The sequence below is a fragment of the Sitophilus oryzae genome, unplaced genomic scaffold (assembly GCF_002938485.1).
Source record: "Sitophilus oryzae breed Bouriz unplaced genomic scaffold, Soryzae_2.0 scaffold_494_pilon_pilon, whole genome shotgun sequence".
Lineage (NCBI taxonomy): Eukaryota > Metazoa > Arthropoda > Insecta > Coleoptera > Curculionidae > Sitophilus > Sitophilus oryzae.
The window spans coordinates 3,460,962-3,484,905 of NW_022147078.1; the positions used below are offsets into that span (position 1 = coordinate 3,460,962).

At 32.7% G+C, this 23,944-nt stretch overlaps 2 protein-coding genes across 2 annotated transcripts in view; one reads left to right on the forward strand and one right to left on the reverse strand.

Annotated features, from left to right (window-relative positions):
* Nucleotides 1–6,171, reverse strand: part of LOC115886675 (transmembrane channel-like protein 2) — a 28,900-nt gene extending 22,729 nt beyond the window's left edge. The window contains exons 1-2 of the mRNA XM_030905929.1: nt 6,076–6,171; nt 3,768–3,891 (exon numbers count right to left, since the gene is read on the reverse strand). Coding sequence (XP_030761789.1) covers nt 3,768–3,891; nt 6,076–6,171 — 220 coding nt within the window. The remainder of the gene's footprint in view (nt 1–3,767; nt 3,892–6,075) is intronic.
* Nucleotides 6,172–16,887: 10,716 nt separating this feature from the next.
* The window catches only part of LOC115886713 (laminin subunit gamma-1-like), an 82,177-nt gene continuing 75,120 nt past the window's right edge, over nt 16,888–23,944 (forward strand). Inside the window, exons 1-2 of the mRNA XM_030905984.1 lie at nt 16,888–17,187; nt 21,688–22,028. Of these exons, the coding sequence (XP_030761844.1) occupies nt 21,885–22,028 (144 nt within the window). The 5' untranslated portion in view covers nt 16,888–17,187; nt 21,688–21,884. The remainder of the gene's footprint in view (nt 17,188–21,687; nt 22,029–23,944) is intronic.

Genomic DNA, 23,944 nt, shown 5'->3' on the forward strand with positions numbered 1-23,944 from the left:
CGCCATCTTGATTTTTTTTAAATGGAAACCCCCACATATTTTAGCATGGTCCGGTAGACATATTTTAGCTAATTTCAAAAATATATAGTTTAGTATACTTTGCACTTACCGTTTTCGATATACAGTGGATTTAAAAATGAATTGTTCCAGAATCATTTTAAGTGTCTCACCCAATTTAAAATTTTCCGCTTTCCTATTTTAAGATAGTAAAAAGATATTGTAATGTAATTTTTCGCGAGGATACCGATTGTCTACACCAAAATTTTTTAAAACGTCAATTTTGACAGATACGAGCCATCTTGATTTTTTAAATGGAAACCCCACATATTTTAGCATGATCCGGTAGACATATTTTAGCTAATTTCAAAATATAAAGTTTAGTATACCTTGCTCTTACCGTTTTCGATATACAGTGGATTAAAAAATGAATTGTTCAGAATCATTTTAAGTGTCTCACCCAATTTAAAATTTTCCCTCTTTTCTATTTTAAGATAGTAAAAAGATATTTTAATGTCATCATTTTTCGCGAGGATGCCGATTTTCTACATTAAAATTTTTTACAACGTCAATTTTGACAGATACGACGCCATCTTGATTTTTTTAAATGGAAACCTCCACATATTTTAGCATGATCCGGTAGACATATTTTAGCTAATTTCAAAAATATATAGTTTAGTATACTTTGCTCTTACCGTTTTCGATATACAGTGGATTTAAAAATGAATTGTTCCAGAATCATTTTAAGTGTCTCACCCAATTTAAAATTTTTCCTCTTTTTCTATTTTAAGATAGTAAAAGATATTTTAATGTCATTTTTTCGCGAGGATGCCGATTTTCTACATTAAAATTTTTACAACGTCAATTTTGACAGATACGACGCCATCTTGATTTTTTTAAATGGAAACCCCCACATATTTTAGCATGATCCGGTAGACATATTTTAGCTAATTTCAAAAATATAAAGTTTAGTATACCTTGCTCTTACCGTTTTGGATATGCAGTGGATTTAAAAATGAATTGTTCCAGAATCATTTTAAGTGTCTCACCCAATTTAAAATTTTCCTCTTTTCTATTTTAAGATAGTAAAAAGATATTTTAACGTAATTTTTCACGAGGATGCCGATTTTCTACATTAAAATTTTTTACAACGTCAATTTTGACAGATACGACGCCATCTTGATTTTTTTTAAATGGAAAGCCCATCATATTTTAGAATGGTCCGGTAGACATATTTTAGCTAATTTCAAAAATATATAGTTTAGTATACTTTGCACTTACCGTTTTGGATATACAGTGGATTTAAGAATGAATTGTTCCAGAATCATTTTAAGTGTCTCACCCAATTTAAAATTTTCCTCTTCTCTATTTTAAGATAGTAAAAAGATATTTCAATGTAAATTTTCGCGAGGATGCCGAATTTCTACATTAAAATTTTTACAACGTCAATTTTGACAGATACGACTATATATTTTTGAAATTAGCTAAAATATGTCTACCGGACCATGCTAAAATATGTGGGGGTTTCCATTTAAAAAAAATCAAGATGGCGTCGTATCTGTCAAAATTGACGTTGTAAAAAATTTTAATGTAGAAAATCGGCATATTTTTTTAAATAATATACATATATTTTTTTTGCATGTTATTTTTAGTCATACAATATATTTTTACTTTATACCAATTTACATAAAAATAAATACTACCATTATATAGAGACACATCTTTTATTTAATTAACTAGTTCCTACTCTGTGCATGTACATGTACATAGCAGAGTTTGACAGATTTTGGCAAAAAAAGGTCCTAATTCCATCGTCATCCGTTTCAATATTGGAATGTTTTACCTTGCCTATAAAACAGGGCATTTCATCTACAGGAATAGGCTTATATCGCTCTTTGGTATCTACGTTTTGTGTTGACCAAACACATTTTATGTCAGTTGGAGATATATCTCCTAAACTCTCAATATCCTCTCTAAACAAATTACAAATAAATAGCAATCAAACTCAAAAATAACACTAAAAATGTTGATTTTACCTGACACATTTTACAAGAACGGCCGAAACTTGTTTGCATTTACCACTGTTACCGGCTTTACAAGAACAATGCATTCTCAGTGGTTAAAGTTCCCTTAATTTCATGTGGATCCGAATTAATGGCACTGGATTGTAAACACAAGCCATAAACATTAATCCAGTCGCTTGTGAGTTCGGTTTTTCCAACCAAAATTAAATGCCCTGCATTAAGGACATTTTCCCCTTCACGCATTTGGAATGTGTGGATCCGTTCAAATACCGCATATATTCCAAAATGCTTAATCGCATGATGAAAACCGAAGTATTTATCAAATAAAAAATGTTCACAAATCACAAAATTGTCCAAAACCAACTATAAAAACTCGAAAACAGACACCAAACACACAACGCAAACCACAAGAAAACAATTAAATAAATGGCGGAATGATGCGGAATGACTCATAGATTAGTACGAGTTGTCGCCGCTATGGCGCTGCGATCTTATTTTGAATTGCCTCTAGCCTTGCATACAGACAATAGCATACAGGGTGCTTCTTAAAAGTGGCTCAGCGTTATAACTTTTTTATTTTTTCCAGATAAAAAAACGAAATATGACATAAATTCGGATTGATTGACGTATTCAATTGTTTATGGTCACTTCCTGTTTTACCAGAAATGACTACAACTTCTGATTTTTAAACGACACCCTTGGTATTTTTTTACTTTATTTGATAGAAAATAACACTCTGAACAGAATATCATAAATGTCAAACTTTTGACATTTTCGCATATGGTTTATTGTAACGTGCAGTTCATAACATCAATTTGACTCGAAATACCAAGTGTGTGGTACCAAATTATTCGTAAAAAAATGATTTTTCCAAATTAAATATGCTAATGAACCACCTTTGTTCCATTTGAAAAAATTAAGATATAATTAAAAATACGATTTGGGCATCTTTTAACCGGCCAGGACAAGACATGAAAAACATTAGACAATCAAATCTATTTTCCCAAGGCTCCTTGATTAAAAATTAGTGTGTTTAACACAGCCATGGCACTCTAGAATAAAATTTAAAATACCATTTTTTTGGAAATTACAACATTTTGAAAATGTTGGCATATCATATATTACATATTATATTACATATACTGAAAAAATAAAAACGTTATAGGGGCGAGCCAATTTTGAGACGCACCCGGTATATAACGAGGAAAAATCTATACTACACTCTATGGGATTTTTTTTGGCATATGACTGACATACTGATTAATCCTGCTCAAACCACTCAACGTAAGATGCTCAATTTTGGCATAAAGGTTGATTCTAGGGTGTAGAGGTTCGATAAGAAGGGATTTTTCGAAATTCCAGTTCCAAGAGGGTGAAACCACCCCTCAAATATTACAATATTTTTTATTTAAAAAACGGTCAAGTTTCCGAAAAAACGCTTAAACACGTATATTTTATTTTGTTTTTTACGTTTATTAAGATTTTTTAAAAATGTATACAGGGTGTTAAAGAAATCATCCACACCCACTCACACTTTTTTGAATCACCCTGTAGATGTTAAAATATTTTACGCATGCCTTACGTTTGCACTATTGCCGGACCCCGTATAGCATGTCCTCTTGATTAGTAAATCTTAAAATTCTTCCTTTAATCACAACGAAGTTACAGGGTGGTCAAAAGTGCCGAGAATTGCGCGGAGAAAAACATGGTACGGCTGTGTTCAACTTGGCGGTATATCTTACTCACCTGGAGCAGCTTCAGGGGGCTGTATCTGTTCCTGTTGCATCTTGGCTACTTCTGTCTTGAGGAAACTCTCGGCAAACGTCACTGACAGCCGATCAACCGAAGGTTGTGGCGATACTTCTTCTTTCTATTTTTTTTCAGCAAATACAAAAATACTTACTTAAAAAATAAAATTCTGTTTTAACAAGTTAAAAACGGAAAAATATAGAAAACTACTCAGTCAAAGGGGTTGAATGCGACTGGAGAAGACATTCGGAGAAAAAGATACGAGTCAGAGCTAAACTAACCTTGTACACATATTAGTTTTATCACGGCAGGGCGCTAATGAAGGGTTATAATTTAATCAGAGGGCCCTAGAGCGACTCTAGGCACGCATCTTAGAGCCGCGCCCTCCGTGTATTCCTCCAAGTTTTCTTTGTTCCGTCGCGAGACTAAACACGCGGAAAAACCATGTTGGATCCGGAATTTATGGCGATTTTATTAAAAGGTTCTGCTGGCGGGGTTGTTATTAATTACCTACAGTTCATATCAAATAAACTCTTAGTCACGTGATTAACCGTCGTTTCTTAGGAAACAAAAATAAATTAATTATACAGGGTGTCCCAGAAATGAGTGCAAATATTTTAAGGGGTGGTAGATCTGGTCAAAAGAAACATTTTTTCTCTTTACCGTTTTTTAAATAAGTCCAAAATAACCGAGTTATTTTACTTTGAAAATTTCCAAAAAAAATCATTTTTTGCTAAAATTTTGAGAACCACTGGATCTTTGCTGGATTTTCTTTCATGTAAATTTAAGCTACTACCTATGTTGCCATATTATCAAGAAATTATGTTTTTTAACTTAATATTAAAAAAAAATCCAAAATTTTTTTCAAAAAATTCCAAATTTTCAAAATTTTTTATATATATATATATATATATATATACTCATATATATATGCTATATATATATGCTATATATATATATATATATATATATATATATATATATATATATATATATATATATATATATATAATGCAACTATGCAAATACTAGGGTGTTTAAAAACAAATAAAAACTTCAGGGGGTGATTCCTTGTTCAAAATAAAGGGTAGTTTGCTTTTATAAACGTTGGGTCAAAAGTCAACCGATTAGGGAGATATCGCGGTACAAAGATGGATTTTTTCACTTTTTTAAAATGAGTGGAAGGGGTTGAAATAAACTACCCCTATCATTCTTGTTAACGAAATTTAAAGAAAAATCTTATCAAACACATGCAAAAAAATTAATTTGGATAGTTTAGTTTGTTTAGGAACTTTTTTATCTCTTGTATTTTTTTGATAAAACTCACCGATTTGAAATTAAAAAATAAAATGTAAAGCATTACATGCCAGGACAAAAAACATTTTCTGATAAAGAATCTAGTGATAATAATGATAATAATAATAATCTAGATAATAACGTATTGCAGTAGGGTAATGTCAAATAAAACATAGTCGGCCGCTGTTACTTTTTAGGATGTTCCTAATATTATTTTATTTGACATTACTCTACTGCAATACGTTATTATCTAGATGATTATTATTATCGTTATTATCACTAGATTCTTATCTAAAAATGTTTTTCGTCCTGACATGTAATGCTTTACATTTTATTTTTTAATTTCCAATCGGTGAGTTTTATCAAAAAAAAACAAGAGGTAAAAAAGTTTCTAAACAAACTAAACTATCCAAATTAAGATTTTTCTTTAAATTTCGTTAACAACAATGATAGGGGTAGTTTATTTCAACCCCTTCCACTCATTTTAAAAAAATAAAAAAATTACCTGAAAGTGTGTTTTCATAACAGAAATGCTTCCATAAAATTTCATTAGTCTATTTCTTTTCGTTTTCAAGATAAAAAATAAAAACAATATTTTTCCGCCATTTTTGTACCGCGATATCTCCCTAATGGTTGACTTTTTACCCAACGTTTATGAAGCAAACTACCCTTTATTTTGAACAAGGAATCACCCCCTGAAGCCTTTCGCATATGTTTTGAAACACCCTGTATACCCTAGATGATGTCGATGATACCAAAAAACGAAATAGAAAACAAAGAATTTGAATGAAAGAACTAAAATATTGCGCAACATACACATACACTACACAACGCGTTGCGCAAACAGTCCTGTTGCACAAAAGAATTCAAATATTCTTGAAACTCATCAAACAATTGCGCAACGCATCAAACACTATCATACATTGGCAACTCGTTGGGCAACAGCCTGCGTTGCGCAATTTGTTTGATAATGTATGGGCCGCTTTAAGAACGTCAGAAGTTATTTTACCTGTGTCCTCTTAAATTCACTTGACAGCTTCCTGGATCTTCCAGAATCCAGCCTCAAAATACTCGTGGGCAAATATAATTCCGGACTTTTCTCCATATTATTTCGAGGAGAATATTTAGAATCCGCTAAAATTCGGTCACCTATATACAGAAAGAGAAAAAAATATTTATACGGGGAAATTCCTAAATTGGATGTAATTTGATTAATATGGTAAAACTTTTTATACAAAGTTCCACTCGTATGTGAGCTAAATCTCAGCCTATATGTACTCGATAGATTAAAGCTAATGTAGTATAACATACCCACGGTAGTTTAACAATGTTGAGGAGATAATATTTTGGCCAACTGTATAACAAACAGTTTAAATAAAATAAAAGAACCTATTTACATGTACGTTGCCGTTGTGTTAAAAATATTTTTTATTGTGGCTTACCTTGGATACGCTCGATAGAAGCAATATTTGAGAAATTTGAGGAGAATAGATTATGTAAATCAAACGCTAAATTTGTAAATAGCTCTACTTATTTTATTGAATAAAATGAAAGGAGTACCGTACTCTGCCTGGAATTCACAAGTAAAAGAGCACGGCAGAGAAAACCTTGATCACTATTCCAAAGAATCCAACCTGAACTTTAATAACAATAACACAAATACTGTCTTTATATCAAGTGTTTGAGGTTTAACACACTTAAAACATAAATAATTGAGGAAGTTTTGTTAGTTAGCAGGTCCCCACCTGCAGGTACTGAGGTCCCCCTGGATTAGGGAAACTACTCAGCTATAGTTGATATGTTAAATTACTATTTGGTTTTGACAGCTCACTTGTGTGCTAAGATATTCGCGCAGTCACGGTTGGACAATATTAGTACACTCAACAGTCAACAAGACCCTTTATTGCCATACTAAGCCGAAACTGAACCAAAAACATCGGCACGAATGGACAGTAAACGATTGTCTTTAGATTTAATTTTAAACTAGAAATTATTCACAGCATAAATAGAACCCATTAAATACAACAACACATGTTATATAATATTGTATAGTCAGATGAAATAAATCCGGGAAACCTTTAACACAGAACAACAGAAAAATAAAATATATATGCTTTAGTTAACACTATAAGTTAAATATACATATATCAGGAAACAAACAACAAAGTTATTTTAATTTACCTTAAAAAACATTCTTTGTCTCAATAACCAAAACTTACACTCCAAAATAGCATCAATGCGTCTCGAACGGTAGTCAAAAAGCTATTACCTAACACCTATCATCTCTGCTCATTGTCAGATTTACCTCTCCCTAGTTTGTGAACAAATATTTTAAAAATCAATAATGATTGAGTATACAGAATGTCTTAAAACTAATTTTTTAAATTTAAAGAAATATGTTTATTGAAGTGAAATTTCTTTACGCGCGTTAGGAGTAAAAATTGAAGGCCATGACACACGAGCTAGCGTCAGGAAAAGTGTTACGATGACAGTGTTGCCACAGCTACCCCATTGGGGGTAGATCTACCACTTTATAAATCAGTTTAACTCGCTCTGGGTAACAATATGTGCCATCCGCTGCTAAGACAATTACTATAATAAACTTGATAAAAAATGTCTATACCTATGTGGCGGATTCATCTCTCCAAAAAAATCCTTTATGGGTATTTCGCCACTGCACTGCAAGAAAATACTGCTTGTCAGAAGTTATGTTTACAGTTATACAAATTTGCCTAACAAAGAAAAAAATGCTTAACGTTTCGGAAAGTTTATTTCTTTCCGTCGTCGGAAGCAATAAAAATACAAAGAATAAAGAAAAAAAAACTATTTAAAATATTTAAATTCAACTATTCGAGAACACTTTACTTTTTTAAAACAGATACGTGTACAAGAAACCGTTGACTTTCTGTTAAAATCTGTTAATGTGTTAATTTTGTTGGAGAAGTAAAATTTCATGCATATTTTCATCGATAGGTTTATAGATTCTGAATAACGGTCTACATAGGTAAAGCATGTAGCTCATTTATATATATTTATTTCAAACCAATAATCAACGAGAATATTAGTATAATTTAATAAAATTACTGTAAATCACTATAAATAATGAATAATAAACAAAATAAAACAAAAACAAACCGCAGACTACATAGTAGTAGTAGTAGTATATTGGTTTAATGACCATAGCTGCCAGGGCTATCCGGCCGGATGACAGAATTATCAATTTACGGTTGAGCGATTGGGTCGATTGGAACCAAACTAGGCACGTGGATAGAGATACCCAAATGGAATACTCAGACGGACAGACATACAGACAGACAGATGGAAATAAGAAGAAGTTTCACTTCAAATATGCGCACATAACCGTCTCAGATACTGGCTTTTGTCAAAATCTTGAGGCTGTATGATGAGTTATATCACAAAAAAATAGTCAAGTGCGGGTCGGACTAGCGCACGAAGGGTTCCGTACCATTCATTATCTATACAACATTAGTCACTATATTATTATAAACTTTTTTTTCCAATTTAGCTGAAATTTTGAATGCGCGTATAAGTAATTTAAAAAAAATGAAGAAACACGTTACGAAAAATTGTATTAATCAATAATAAATATGTAAAAAGTTAAAATAAATATGTAAAAATATGTAAAAATTAAAAAAAGACGATTGAAAAAAATGTCGCCTTGACTAGGGTTCGAACCTGCCTTACTACGGGTCCAACGTCATAGCAGCGTATAGTCCTAACGCTTTAACCACGCGGCCACCGAGGACTTGAAAGATTCTATGTAAAATTCTTACTTAAAAGATAATGTGTAACGTTTTTAGTTCGTTGCATGTTTTTTTTATATATAATATATGATGTCTGGCCTATCATCACCGGATTCCCTCTCGTTCAGGCCGGATAGTTTATTTGACGCGTAATTTTTACGTTCCCTAGTCGCCAACCCTGTTATCGTTCGACACAACCCTGTTATTGCTCTGAGGAGGCGCTGTCAACATCGCTTCTGTCAACTGTCTCCGTGCTTAACCTCACTTTGTTTTGACGCTCTGTTGTATCCCAGCTTTTAGAAATGGTGATTATTTAAATCTTGCTGTATAATCTGAATCAGCTGCTATTTCAAAGCAACAGGGTAGAGTTACGGATGTCCCAACTTGTATTTGTATTTTGCTGGCACGTTGGCGTCCCTTTTCTTTTGTCCTCCAGAATGTCACATGGAAGAAAGGACAGGTTGTTTATTGTTTATTGAGCCCTCGGAAGTATTTCGAGGGTCCAAGGTACGGACTGTATCCAAGGTACGGACTGTGTCCAAGGTACGGACTGTGTCCAAGGTACGGACTGTGTCCAAGGTACGGGTAGTGTCTTATGTACGGACATTATCTTATGTACGGATGTCCTGTGGACGAGTGTCCCCAGTAAGAACGATTTTTTCTAACATATAAGTGCCACAGCGTGGATGTAGCTTGAGTCCCATGCTGCTTCGTTCCCAGCTGTAAGCTAGTTAGTTACGGCTGTACCAATTTATGGTGTCTCATTCTGGCCCCTTTGGTTATGTTGGATGGCTGAGTACAGAGATGCGAAACCACCTCACGCTGCTACTGTTTGAAGCAAGATTACATAAAGAACAGCTAAGTGTAGATTTACGTTCTAGTTTTTATGTTTTAGATTTTCTATATTTTCAGTCTTAAACAGTAACGTACATTTTAAATAATATCGTACAGACTATATTTAGTGGTTACATTATTAAGAACATTTATGTCGATTCAGTAGTTACAATGTGATTTAGATTTTAGGTTTCATTATATTACGCCTTGTAATAGTATTACTTTCTATAGATATTATTATTGCGCTATATTAACAGATGAATAACGAGACATAGATTCTAGAATCTACAGGTTGCAACATATCAGATTTAACACCGCATAAAATTTAACAATTTAAATAAAGTAATGCTACTTTTCTTATATTTTCTATAACGTTACACGCATTGTATTTTTTCATAGTCTTTTCATAGAACATATTTAATATTATTTACATACATAGTTTTACTCAACAAATAACCACTATAATAATTATTAAAATTGTACAATGCTATTTATCATCAGAATTCATCATGAATAAATATAGTCATTAGTTTTAAGTAATATACAACTGTGTTTTCTTTCTCTGTACATGCCTGGCGCCCAATATCTATTTTTTTGTTTATTGTTCTTAATTAGTTTTCTTTCCAGTGAAATACCTTATCCACGACTGCTCTCCGATGAAAAGCTGCCGTTCGCAGTGGTAGTTGTTTAAAAAACGCTACAAATGTTTAGTGAAAGTACTTTTTTATTTATATACATTTATTTAATTTTGTTTTTAGTATTTGTTCTTATAGCGACAACATAGATACATTATCTGTAAAAATATCAACTGTCTAGCTATAACCACAGATTAGGTAGCCTATAAGTATACAAATAAAAATCTTGTCCCTAATTCGTGGTACGAAAATTGTTTTTTATGACGATGTGCAAACGAGTCAAATTTCCTGTGCGCAAAAATAAACTCGCGTAAAACAACAATAAACAGCGTAATAGAGAGATATCGCTAAACCGAATAGCGTGCATGGACGTTAATAAGGCCAGGTGTTATTTCCTTTACGTGAGGTGGTATTAACTATTTTCATTTATTTTATAGTTATCGGATCGGAAAGAATCCTGATCGCGTCGCGTCCGCTATTTAAACTTAACCTAACTTTGAATTTAAAGCTTTGAAATTGTTTTGTTTACTAGGTATTTTAAAACTAAAGGGCTAAAGTGCTTATTTCCAGTGCTTTATTGTTCAACCAGTCTGCCAGGTGGGTTTAGGGCAACAAGCAACGAATTCTCTTAGAAGGGCTAAGTCGTCATCTGCTGTAAACCTAAGACTCTTTATAGGTTCTTTAGTATTGGAAGAGGTGGAATCCATATTTTGGGCCATATTTATTTAATTAAAACTAATCCCAGCTACTTAAATATCAAATTACCTAATAAAACTAAAGCAATAATTCAAAACAATTCAAACATAACCTAAAATAAAAGATCTCGCAGGCCGGCTCCGGTTGTCAAATACCCGCACATGCCCATTTAAGCAATTTTTAAACGTTATCAGAGGTTATTTAAAAACTAAGTTTAGAAAGAGCGCTTGGTGTAATTGATCCGCAAATTACGTCAGGCGGTATATCGTAACCATGATAAGGTACGCGTAAATACTGGATGACGCTATTCGGTTTTCCGATATCTCTCTAATAACTGTGCCGGTCAGGCGCTGTGCACAATTTTAGAGGCCATAAGTGGCCGATTCCGAAAATTGGAACCACGAAAAACAATAAAGAAAAAACAAAGATTATAATCTGTATAATCTGTGCTATAACGGTTCAGAAGATAGACCTCTGTGACAGACGGACGGACGGACAGCGAAATCTTAGTAATAAGGTTCCCGTATTTACCCTTTGGGTACGGAACCCTAAAAAGGGGGCCACACTAGATCTAGAAGGCGATTAATTTCACCCCTCCCATACAACTAATTGAAAATAAAGAATAATTATTATTATATTCTGTATTTTTGAACATAAAGTTTCCAATAAATTATGTTTTAGAAAAAAACAGTAGTAAAATCACTCACCTGTTCGGCCAGTCTAGCCGCACACTGGTCGCAATCCCGGCTAAGAACTATTATCCTGACATGTCGCAAAGTAATTAGCGGTAATTATTTAGCGCCGGACAGGAAGAACGTATAGAAAATGAAAATAAAAAGAAGGAAGGATGGGAAACGGGGGGCATGCATGTCGTTAGCGGGATTGAAATAATGAACCGCACCTCTTTGTACGGATATATATTCTATATTACCTGCTAGGTATAATACGTTGTGTTTTATTAATGGTATGTCCGAGAGAGGGGTTTACGATGACCGTAAGTCATTTTTTTGTTGCCCATAATACAGAGGTTTAAGAGGAAAATATTATTACGGGCTATTCTAGAATTATATTGTAGTCTTAAGATATCATTTAGTTGTATCGAAATGACGAATAGTTTTGGCAGAATATTCTTTGTATATTTTGTTCCAAAAAAATACCCAATTTGCTTGACAAACTAAACACATCGGCGCAATTGAAGTAGTGGCTGCAATAACCAGAAAGCTCCAGTTTTTTACACAAATTAAATTTTAGTCTTGTTTTCTGTGCAAGACCAAGACCAAGCCGCAAGATCAAGATCAGTTTCGTTCATCACTACTCCTGAAAGGAAAAACTGGAAATTGAACAAACACTTTAAAGAAAACTATCAATTTGAAACTAGCTGTCAAATCGGTTGGTCTTAATTGTTCCGGATCATCAGATGAATTAATTTCGGGAGACAATTTTAACAGTTGCTATGGAAAAAAATATAAAATATTTCCTAAAGTTAACAGAATTATGTAAATATAGATAGAAAATATGTTTGTAGTACAGAATTAACCAAACTCTGGCAACATGGCTAAATTAATTTAACAGGTGCACCAACAGCCAACCAAAACCTGATTTCCTCTCACCATTACCGAATTAAAAATGATTAATTTAGATGTGTAGATGGCAGGCCGATGGCTATCTCGGGTCCTGCAACGGTCCGGCGATCGTTTATGGCCCGTAAATGCCATGTCGATGAAACGACCACCGCCAGTGGCAAATCGTTTCTTGGTATTTTAGGGGAACGAGGGCCCGAAAAGGTCCGTCAGATTTCGGCGAGTCTGGGAGGAAGATGATATCCAGATGTTGACAGATATAAAAGTCATAGACGTAGTGGTAGATCTTATCTTCCTCTAATCAGGAAGCTTGACAACTATAAAATACCGAACGGTACAATACCGAACGCCTCGATTTCAGACATGCCACAATGCCGCTAGATTCGATACGATTTTGCCATCATTGTTTTAGACGAAATCACATGTTTTTATCAACAAAATTTTTTAGATTTAATAGACCAAATTATAAATCAAAAACATATCTTTAAAAATTGGTCAAGTGCGAGTCGGACTCGCGCACGAAGGGTTCCGTACCTTCGTTATCTATACAACATTAGACACTATATTATTATAAACTTTTTTCCGATTTAGGTGAAATTTTGAATGCGCGTATAAGTAATTAAAAAAAAATGAAGAAACACATTACTAAAAATTGTATTAATCAATAATAAATATGTAAAAATATGTAAAAATTAAAAAAAAACGATTAAAAAAAAGTCGCCTTGACTAGGATTCGAACCTGCCTTACTACGGGTCCAACGTCATAGCAGCGTAAAGTCCTAACGCTTTAACCACGCGGCCACCGAGGACTTGAAAGATTCTATCTAAAATTCTTACTTAAAAGATAATGTTTAGTGAAAGTACTATTTTATTTATAAACATTTATTTAATTCTGTTTTTAGTATTTGTTCTTATAGCGGCAACATAGATACATTATCTGTGAAAATTTCAACTGTCTAGCTATAACAGTTCATAAGATAGACCTTTGTGACAGACGGACGGACGGACAGCGAAATCTTAGTAATAGGGTTCCCGTTTTTACCCTTTGGGTACGGAACCCTAAAAATAGTTATTTATGTATGAAGAGAATTATAAGGGGTTAATTACCGAGAGTAAAGTGTCTGTCCCGAAGGCCTATAAAAATTTAAACGATTTATCGATGTAAACGATACCAAAAAAGAAAACCAAACCAAACGTTACACGCATTTCATTATGATGTTCGTAACGAACTTGTATCATTAATAACTATAATTATTACCTTGCTTTTTAGATTGACAGTGATCTTATTACACTTTCTGGTGTTCAAAGGTAAGCTATTTCGTTTGCCCCAATAAGATATTTTATCCAAAAATCGTTGGATTAAAAGACAATCTTGAACACTGTTGACAGAATGAAATATTTTTAAGTCACCTTCAAATAATAAAGCTTCGACAAGACATTTCTTTTATCGTCATTAATCATCATCATTTTCAGCTTATTCAACCATTTCCAATTATGGTGTAGCGTCCATCACATATTTAGATACTCTCTTTGTAGTTGGGCCGATTATTATCTATTGTTGGCTACGCAAGTTATCCCTGCTAATTTCCTAATATCATGCTCCCATCTCAGATTTGGTCTCTTTCTAGGTCTCTTAATTCTTCGTGGGTACCATGCTGTAATTTTTGTGGTCCATCTGTTGTATGTCCTTCTTGCCAGATGTCCTGCTCATTGCTACTTGAGGAATTTGATTCTATGGGTCACATTTATTACCTGGCTCTTTGTCGTATCCACTCTATTCTTTTATGGTCTTTAGCATATTTCGTTCCAAGGAGCGTTGTGCGACCTTATAATGTCCCTTTCAAGCGTCTAGGTTTCGCATGCATAGGTCATGACTAGTAGTACACATTGGTCGAATGTTTTCTTCTTTCTCGTAAAATATAATTCTAGTAAACCAATTTGATGTAGGCCCAAGAGATCGGTTCCTGCATGACATCGACCCAGATATGTTTCTAAATAACATTGAATTAAATTGAACAATTAAAATAAAACAATCTCGGGTCGATAATCAAACGCAGGTTACATAAGTTCGATTTCCTCATGATCATAGCCAGGTGAATGGAATTAAATAGAAAACTATTGATCGACGTAACCAGCGATGACCACGAGGGATAGGAAATATAAAAAGAGTATGCTGAAGAGAGCAGAGGTCAGTTAGTTAGTTGCAGTTAGTCAGTCCAATGGTTAGTCAGTTGCATTACAGTTGACAGTCAGTTAATCAGTAGCTAGTTAATCGGTAGTTATTCAAATGGTTAGTAAGAAGACAGCGAAGACGTTGAAGATGTTCCTGTAAGTACTCCTTTGAGCATATCCTTAAGTTTTGGCATTTCCTGAAATTGTTCTGATATTTTTATCCACACTGTACACTTTTATTTAATAAATGTATTTCTTTTCTAATGGTTGTTTTGATTAAAAGAGAACCTGGTATAAGCGATCCTAGCAAACAACCCCCAAGCTAGGTCGCGACAATATCATTTATATACCAAGTAGCATTTTCACGACTTGCGACCACATGTTTACTAAACACAACGTTGGATTAGTTACAAAAAATAGTTAGCTCTCTACCTTGGGTATTAAAATAAATTTAAACGTTTTTATAACGTTGGGCCGACGTTGGACTAGTACTACAGCAAAGTAGAAGCTTCTGCGACGTCGAATAAACGTTGTCTTGTAACCTTTTTTGCTTAAGTGATCTTTAGGTGATTTGGACAACGTAGTTACAACGTTGGATAATATAGAGTTTTCCGACGTCAGTTTCAGGACCTATTCCAACGTTATGCAAACGTCGTCTGTTTTACTAATTCCAACGTTGTTTAGATTTCCTTATTCTTACGTTGGTAGGACGTAGAGTCACTACCTTTTTGCAACTGTATTGAACCATAACCTTAAATCTTAAATTTTCAATTCATTGTTCTGTTCAGTCAGACAGTTCAGTGCTGTTTTTGTTTTTATAAAAAAAAAACTTAATTAAAATGGGACATAAGAAAGGTACATATAAAACTAAATTTAAATATACATCGACATATATTACCGACACTTCCTCGTTTATTTAGATTATAGAGGGCGGCACAAGCTAGACTCTAGAATGACTAAATTAGGCAATCTTGCGACTAGTATACTACCTGTTAAGGCCGAACTGCGACTTTATTAGTCCAGTATGCGACTACTCGAACTACTCCATCTTAATCTCCAAAACAACAAAGTTAAAGCCGCCATGTTGTTAAATAAGAAAATGTTTCGTTCTTAAAATAGCAATTCCTGCTTTTTGAATACATTAACTTGAAATATTTGACCCTAAAAAATACGCGGAAACAATTTTTTCGAATGCGAATAAATTATTCTCATTTTACTAAAAAAAAAATTCAAGAAAATTTTTAAAACTTCTTTAATTTCAAGGCCCATTAGTATTTTTTAAAGTAGAAACAATACATTTATCAATAAAGTTGTTTGCGTTTAACTTTTTACCTTGGGTAACGAGTTACAGAGTCGGTTAAAGTGTTTCAATAATTATGATCTTCAAACATCCTCCACACTTAAATACTTTTGTTTTGTTTTCCTTCACTGCCATCTGACATATGTCTCTAACTAAATCATAAAAATAATATTTTTACTATAATTATCCCAATTTAGGATAAAACGCGACTTAGACGCCATATTAGTTTTGTATTTCTGTGAATTAGGATTTTAAACAACGTTGCAGTTTGTACTAAATTAGGCTTCTAGCCAACGTCGGTATCCAACGTCGACCCAAAAATTATTCTCCAAACTAGTGCAAACTAGGGTTGGCACGAGGTTGTGCCGACGTTGCGCCCCGACCTTTGGTCGCGTGACACAACGTTGTCCCGACGTCCAAATGCTGCTTGGGTACTATAGTGAAAACCACTAGATGGTGTGAAACGATACGATTGAAGTCCATGATACTTTACGTACTGCGAATGCCACTAAATTGATGACAAAAATAAGTAAATAAATGTCCCCCGAAAATGGCGTTTGGTAGAGGAAAGCCGGAGCTATATTTGGAGTCAAGACGTCATTTTTCAGTAGGAATGGCACGAGTGCTGAAATATTTTTGTGCAGGCCAGTGTTATCAGTAAACCACTTAATTTAATGACACTTGGCGGATTCTTGTGTGTCACTCAACGTTGACGCTGTAGTTGGTTAAAATAAAAATAAAAGATATCGATAACTAGAAACGCCACCACTGCATCGATATCTCGTGGCCGGCCGTACTCTCCGGTGGTACCCCAGAACTCGGCGATATTATCGTCTCCGGTCTCAGATCGCGTTGCTGCATCTGGATCTCACGTTGTGCACGCCGCGGCGTCCCGATGATGGTGCACTGTGGAGTCGTCGAAACGTCGCGTTGTCGTCCGTCTTTTCGATGCAGCGGCATCGAAGAGCATCTCTAGATGTATGATCTCTAGACTCGAAACGGTTGCCGGTGTTAGGACTGTTTTCGTTGCGGCATTTGTGGTTGTTGGTAACTTGGATTTGGACGTACTTTGCCAAAAATAGAGCCAGACGGGAAACAAAAAAAGGAAGCGTCGTGGATAAGAGAAGCCGGGTGGCAAAGGTCAGTGTTGTGAAGTGGTGAAGTTGTGAAAATTGAAAAATCATTTTTAATAATTAATGATATTATCTAAATAATTTGATAAAATTAAATAATTTTCTTTGGGTGTTGTAAATTTGTAAAAATTTGTAAATGGTAAAAGGTACTTACAAAAAATATACCGGGCGCGTTTCAAAAGTGGCTCACCCCCTATAACTTTTTTATTTTTTCAGATAAAAAAAACGTGATCTGGTATGTTAGTATATGACATAAATTAGAATTGATTGACGTAGTCAATTGTTTTTGGTCACTTCCTGTTTCACCGGAAATCACTACAGTTTTTGATTTTTAAACTACCCTCAGTATTTTTTTACTTTATTCGATAGAAAATGACACTCTGAATATAATGACATATCGTACATATGTCAACTTTTGTTTTAACACATATTTTCGCATATAGTTTATTTGAAATTGTAACGTGCAGTTCATAACGACAATTTAACACGAAATACCAAGTGCGTGGTACCAAATTATTCGTATTTTTTTTTCAAATATGCTAATGAACTGCCCTCCTTCCATTTGAAAAAATTGGGATATGATTAAAAATACGATTTTGGTATCTTTTAACCGGCCAGGACAAGACACTAAAAACATAAGACGATCAAATCTATATTTTCAAGGTTCCTTGATTAAAAATTAGTTTTTTTAACACAGCCAGAAATTTAAAATACAATTTTTAAGCGAAAATGTTAAAATTTGGCATATGACATGTCATTCTCTTCAGAGTGTCATTTTCTATCGAATAAAGTAAAAAAATACCAAGGCCGTTATTTAAAAATAAAAAGTTGTAGTCATTTCCGGTGAAACAGGAAGTGACCAAAAACAATGGAATACGTAATACGTCAATCAATCCTAATTTATGTCATATATTAACATAGCAAATCTCGTTTTTTATCTGAAAAATAGATTTAAAAAGTTATAGGTCACTTTTGAGACGCACACGGTATATCGAAGTTTAAAACACACGAAAATGTTTTCTTGTATTTTGAACTCGGGTTTTCGTACCGGTTAGTGAAGGTACATTTTCTCTTTGCCGTTTTTAAAGGCAAAATAATCGATTTTTTTTATTAGAAATAAACAGATTTATTTCTAAAATTTTGAGAACCAGTGTATTTTTTCTGCGCTTCCATATTTGCAAAATATCGTATCCTTAATCTTAAAAATATTTGCACTTATTTTGGAGTCACCCTGTATATTTTTATACCAACTTCCGATATAGAAATACCACTTTGTAAGACTCTATAAGAATCTACATTTTTATATTATAAGAAAGTTTCTAAATCGTTGGTTATACGCTAAAAAATATCCTAATTTTTTTAAATTTTTAGTTAGTAAAAAGATAAAAAAAATAAAGTGAAATATGTCAAGTGGGCTGTAAGTAGCTATTTAAACATCCCGTATATGACATATCTCAATAATAATATTATTCATCTAAAAACGCGATTTGATTAATGATAGCACACTTCAATTTTTTAATATTAGCCTTTAATTTTGGTTTACTCTGTATAACTAAATAATTTAAGTAAACGTCAAACTGAAAATGTTAATATCTTTGAATAAGAAGACTAAGGAAGGAGCATATCAAAAATCTTAGGTGCATCGCGATGGGCCTCAAATATCCCCGACTTAAACTCCGGTTTATCAGTGCCGTTCTAATTTTATTTAAAAAATGTAAAACTATGATGTAGAGTAGACGTGGGGTAGACTCAATAATGTGTTATTTTATTTTACTTTGTGAATAAATGTTGGTAGTTATTAAAATTGTTATAAAAATATATAATTCTAATAAAAATAGATAAATTATAATAAGTATTTATTAACACAAACATCCGATACGCTACTGAAGCAGGTAAGTCAAATTAACGTATCTAAATTCTTTTGACATCTAATCTTTGACAAGTAATAAATAAAAGCTAAAATGCAAGAAAAAAATATATAATTTAGTTAATTTTAAGTGAATTTCATAAATGATCGGTTTACTACACGTATGTATATTATATAGTCACTTACTGCGAAAAGTTGTTCCATTATTTCACTCAATTTTTGCCGAGATCTACCGCACGCTATACAACCAACTATTTTAGAATCTTTTTCGATAAATGGCGATAGTGTCACCGTTAATTTAAGTTCTGCCACAATTTCCATCTAGATTTACTACCTTTATACAACTATCAGTAGTAGAATAAATAATAAATAACATAAAATAAGCTCCGTAAAGACTGACAAATCCACAAAATTTCAAATCAAATTCAAATGTGTCAAATGAATCGTCAAACAGAACTGTCAAGGATCCCCACCCTAGAGTGCTTTTATGGCGCTTTTTCCGCCCACCATGCATGAATACATGGATAGCATTATGCTCCTTCCTTAGTCTTCTTATTCAAAGGTTAATATAAAAAACCCTCAATTTTCATTGTTTTTCAAACGTCATTAATTTCTGCGCCGTGATTGACAATATGAAAAAGTAATTTTAAGGCCAAAGCATAAGAGTAAAGCACTTTTACGCCTAAGCACAAAAGTACGAAAAAATATTATTAAACTGAGATAAAGTGTCAAATTCAAAGAGCGTAACCATCAGCATTAATTAAATGTCACTAATCGAAAATTTCAAACACAGTCGTATCAACAAACAGTCTTTTTCTCTTTGCCATAAAATTCTAATATACTATTTTTTAGTATTTTAATAAAGCACGCTTTTAGATGTTTCAAAAAACTTTTAATAAGAGTAACTTTAACTCAACATATATGTTTCGGCTTGTTAGGCCTTTTTCAAGAGTTTTTTAAGAACTAATCGTCTAACTACACTGTAACTATATATATATTTACTATGGGGGTGGGTTCAGAGAGTTTACAATAGGGGTAATAAAAAATGTGTTTAGAAATCCTTGTTGGTCGTTAACATTATTTTCGTTTTTAACAGATTTTAGTATTTCTAACTGTTCAATGTAATTTAAGCGTCTACCTTTTGTTTCTCTGTGTAGTAACTTAATTGAGTTTTCATTAATTTTGTGATTATTTACTATACAATGAGTTGCAAGACCAGAACTATGCTGGAGATTATTAATAGACTTTACATGTTCTTTAATCCTTATATCTAAATTTCTACCTGTTTGGCCTATGTACACGGCATCACAATCATTGCAATCCACCCTATATACACCCGACTTATTTTTGACATTAGTTTTGTCTTTATTATTTAATAAAATTTGACCTAAATTTCTTTTATTTACGTTAATTACATCCTATTTTATTGAGATTATTTGATATTTTGTTAGTTAAATTAGGAATGTAGTTTAAAAGAGTCGATAATTGTTATTGTCTTTAGAATTAGCGGAATAAAAATTTTTCATTAATATTTTCTTTTGTTTTTTCTTTAGCATATTATCAATAACACTTATATCCATTGTTGATGGCGATTTGTTTAATAATATTTAACTCTTTTTTAAATTTCTCTGGGGTCAGTGGAAACATTACTAATCTATGAATTAAACTATGAAAGGGTGACATTTTGATTTGCTAGGATTGGTGTGATTGACTATGTATTACAGTGTCTGTGGTAGTGGGTTTTCTATGCTTATCAAATTGTAATCTATTAGACTGTTTTATAATTGTAACATCAAGAAAATTGATGGTATTAATACCTTTTTCAATTGTAAATTGTATTCTCGGGTTAATTGAATTTAATAATGTTAAAAAACTGTTTAAATTTCTCTCGGTGCCTGACCAAATACAAAAAATGTCATCTACATATCTTGCCCAATAATTTATTTTTGATATTAAACTACTCTTGTTTTTAAATAGCTTCTTTTCAAAATCTGCCATAAATATTTCTGCGAATAACGGTGAAATTGGGAACCCATCGGTTTTATATATATATATATAGTTTTGTTCTAACAAGTTTCAATTATTGTTATTAAATCTGATTTTACTATTATATTAAGATTAGATTTATCAATTAGTTCATAAATAATAGAGGACAATTCATGGGTTGGGATAGAAGTGAACAGGCTTTTGACATCGAAAGAAACGAGTGTTGCATTATGTGGAACTTCAATATTTTTCAAATTATCTAGCAACTCAAAAGAATTCTTTTATGGCAAATTTTGATTGAAAATTGATCATGGAAGGAAGTGTTTTAGCTAGTATTTGACATAATTTATAAGAGGGAGCATTTATGTACGAGACGACTGGTCTATTTTATTACCCCTATTGTAAACTCTCTGAACCCACCCCCATAGTAAATATATATATAGTTACAGTGTAGTTAGACGATTAGTTCTTAAAAAACTCTTGAAAAAGGCCTAACAAGCCGAAACATATATGTTGAGTTAAAGTTACTCTTATTAAAAGTTTTTTGAAACATCTAAAAGCGTGCTTTATTAAAATACTAATATTTCAACGATGTTTCACAAGGAACCAACCACAGCTTCAGTACAATTTATTATACTATTTTTTTCTTTTCAGAGCATTTATCAAGTGATTTGGATTCTTTTGAGGACGATTACATAAAATACAACTAAATATAAACAAGCGAAATGTTACATAAATGATACTCCCAGTTATGAGTTACTTTCCAAATCATCATGCACTTTAAGAAACTACTAGAATATTAAAATATTAGAAGACTGTCATCGAATTTAAGGACCAAGAAGGACTTGAAAATGAAGTGTTTAAAGTGTGTTAGTGAGTTTATAGTGTTTTCGATAACATTGACGTTGGTACTGTGTCAACACGAATACGACCACACTCCTGTGGTTGGTGTGAAGAAGGAAAGTCGATGTTATGATGATTTTAACAGGCCTCAGGTAAGTTTAATTATGTTTAATTCTGTAAACTTTGATTAGATTAAGTTCTATAAGTTGTTAAACTTGTCTGAAATGTTATTTTACCGTGGTAATACAAGATAATATTAAATTTACGATAGAATAACTTATTTTAAAAAGAAAATTTAATATCAACATAGTGTTAAAACGATTCTAATATCATACGATCGAAAAACGGCGTCAAAGACGTCTGGGGAATGACATTCAATGATAATTTTGGCTAGACGTCATTTACTTAGCCCGTACAAGTGCAGTCAGTTGGCCTTAAGAAGATTGTAATTTATTTTTATATTGAGTAAAAATGAATACAGGGTGGTCCGAACTGTATTCCGGAAACTTCGGCAGCATATTTTGCAGATACAAATAAGTAAAAGGGTTCTTATAAATGTATGTCCTAAAATGCTTATGCCCACTTGCACCGTTTGTATAAACTTTGTTTAAAGGCTAAACAGTGATTAACTACAATAAAATATGTATAGTTAATCAATGTTTAGCCTTTAAACAAAGTTTATACAAACGGTGCAAGTGGGCATTAGTGTCGGAGATACAGGGTGTAGAAGTTTAATCTTTATTTCGATTTTTCCAAATAATAAAAAAAACCAAATCAATATTTGGATGAAAATTGGTGTTTGGGAGTTTTTTGACAAGATAAATTTGATTTTGATGTCAATATGACTCCTACTTGTAGAGGACGCTACCTACATGTTTTTTAATGCGTTTGAAGAGTAATAACTTTTCGTGCGTGCCTGTATAAAACTACTGAGTAAAAAAATATATATTTAAGACGTTTTTTACGTAAAAAAAAGATCTCTTGGTAAAAATCGTTTTTGTGGCAAAAGTTCAACAGAAACTGTTTTATCATAATTTTTTCGAAGAAAAATTTAGGATTAATTTAAAAAATAATAATAAGTTAATTTATCAGTTCAGTCAAATATCTGTCTACTCAGCTTGTTTATTTTTTTGTCAATAATGACCTGATTGGACTATTTCCATTATAATTATGTTGAGAACAGTTGTTCGTAGCGATTTTTACCAAGAGACATTTTTTACGTTAAAAATCACGGAGATGTATATTTTTTCACTCAGTAGTTTTATACAGGTACGAACGAGAAAAGTTATTACTCTTCATAACAGTTAAAACACATATAAGTGGCGCCCCCTACAAATAGGGGTCATATTGCCATCAAAATCAAATTTCTCATGTCAAAAAACCCTCAGACAACAATTTTTATCCAAACATTGACGTTACTTCAGAAATGATTGGAAAAAAATCGAAATAAATATGACACTTTCGCACTCTGTATCTCTGAAACTAAGCATTTTCGGACATTAAATGTATGTCTGTCCAACAAGAAGATCCCTGACAGTGACAGTTGTGTCTGTCAGTTTAATTCACAGGCAAATTGTATTTTCTGTAATTTTTTGGATGATGTTTTTGGAATCTTCCCTGATTTCGTTGAACAGACTTTACGAACTATTTTACTTATTTTTATCTGCAGAATATGCTGACGAAGTTTCCGGAATACAGTTCGGACCACCCTGTAGATTTGTCTGTCTGGAAACGTTCTATCCTTTTTTAATCTTTCTATAATCAGCGTTAAATTTTCACAAGTTTATGTCAATTTTTAGTAAATGGCGTCTACAGAGATTGACCGCGCCAAAATTATCATCGATAGTCAATACCCAGCCACGTTGACATCGTTTTTTTTTTCGATACTCGTATATTTATCTACAATCTTTGGAATAAATGTAAAAAAATGAAAATGATAATTATCCAAATAATTGTTGAACGTATTCTCTGAAAAATGCTTCTTATTTAAAAGTTTTTATTTAATATTTACGAAAATGCATGGAGTAACAACAAACGATTACAGAAATATCTTCTCATAAACATTAAC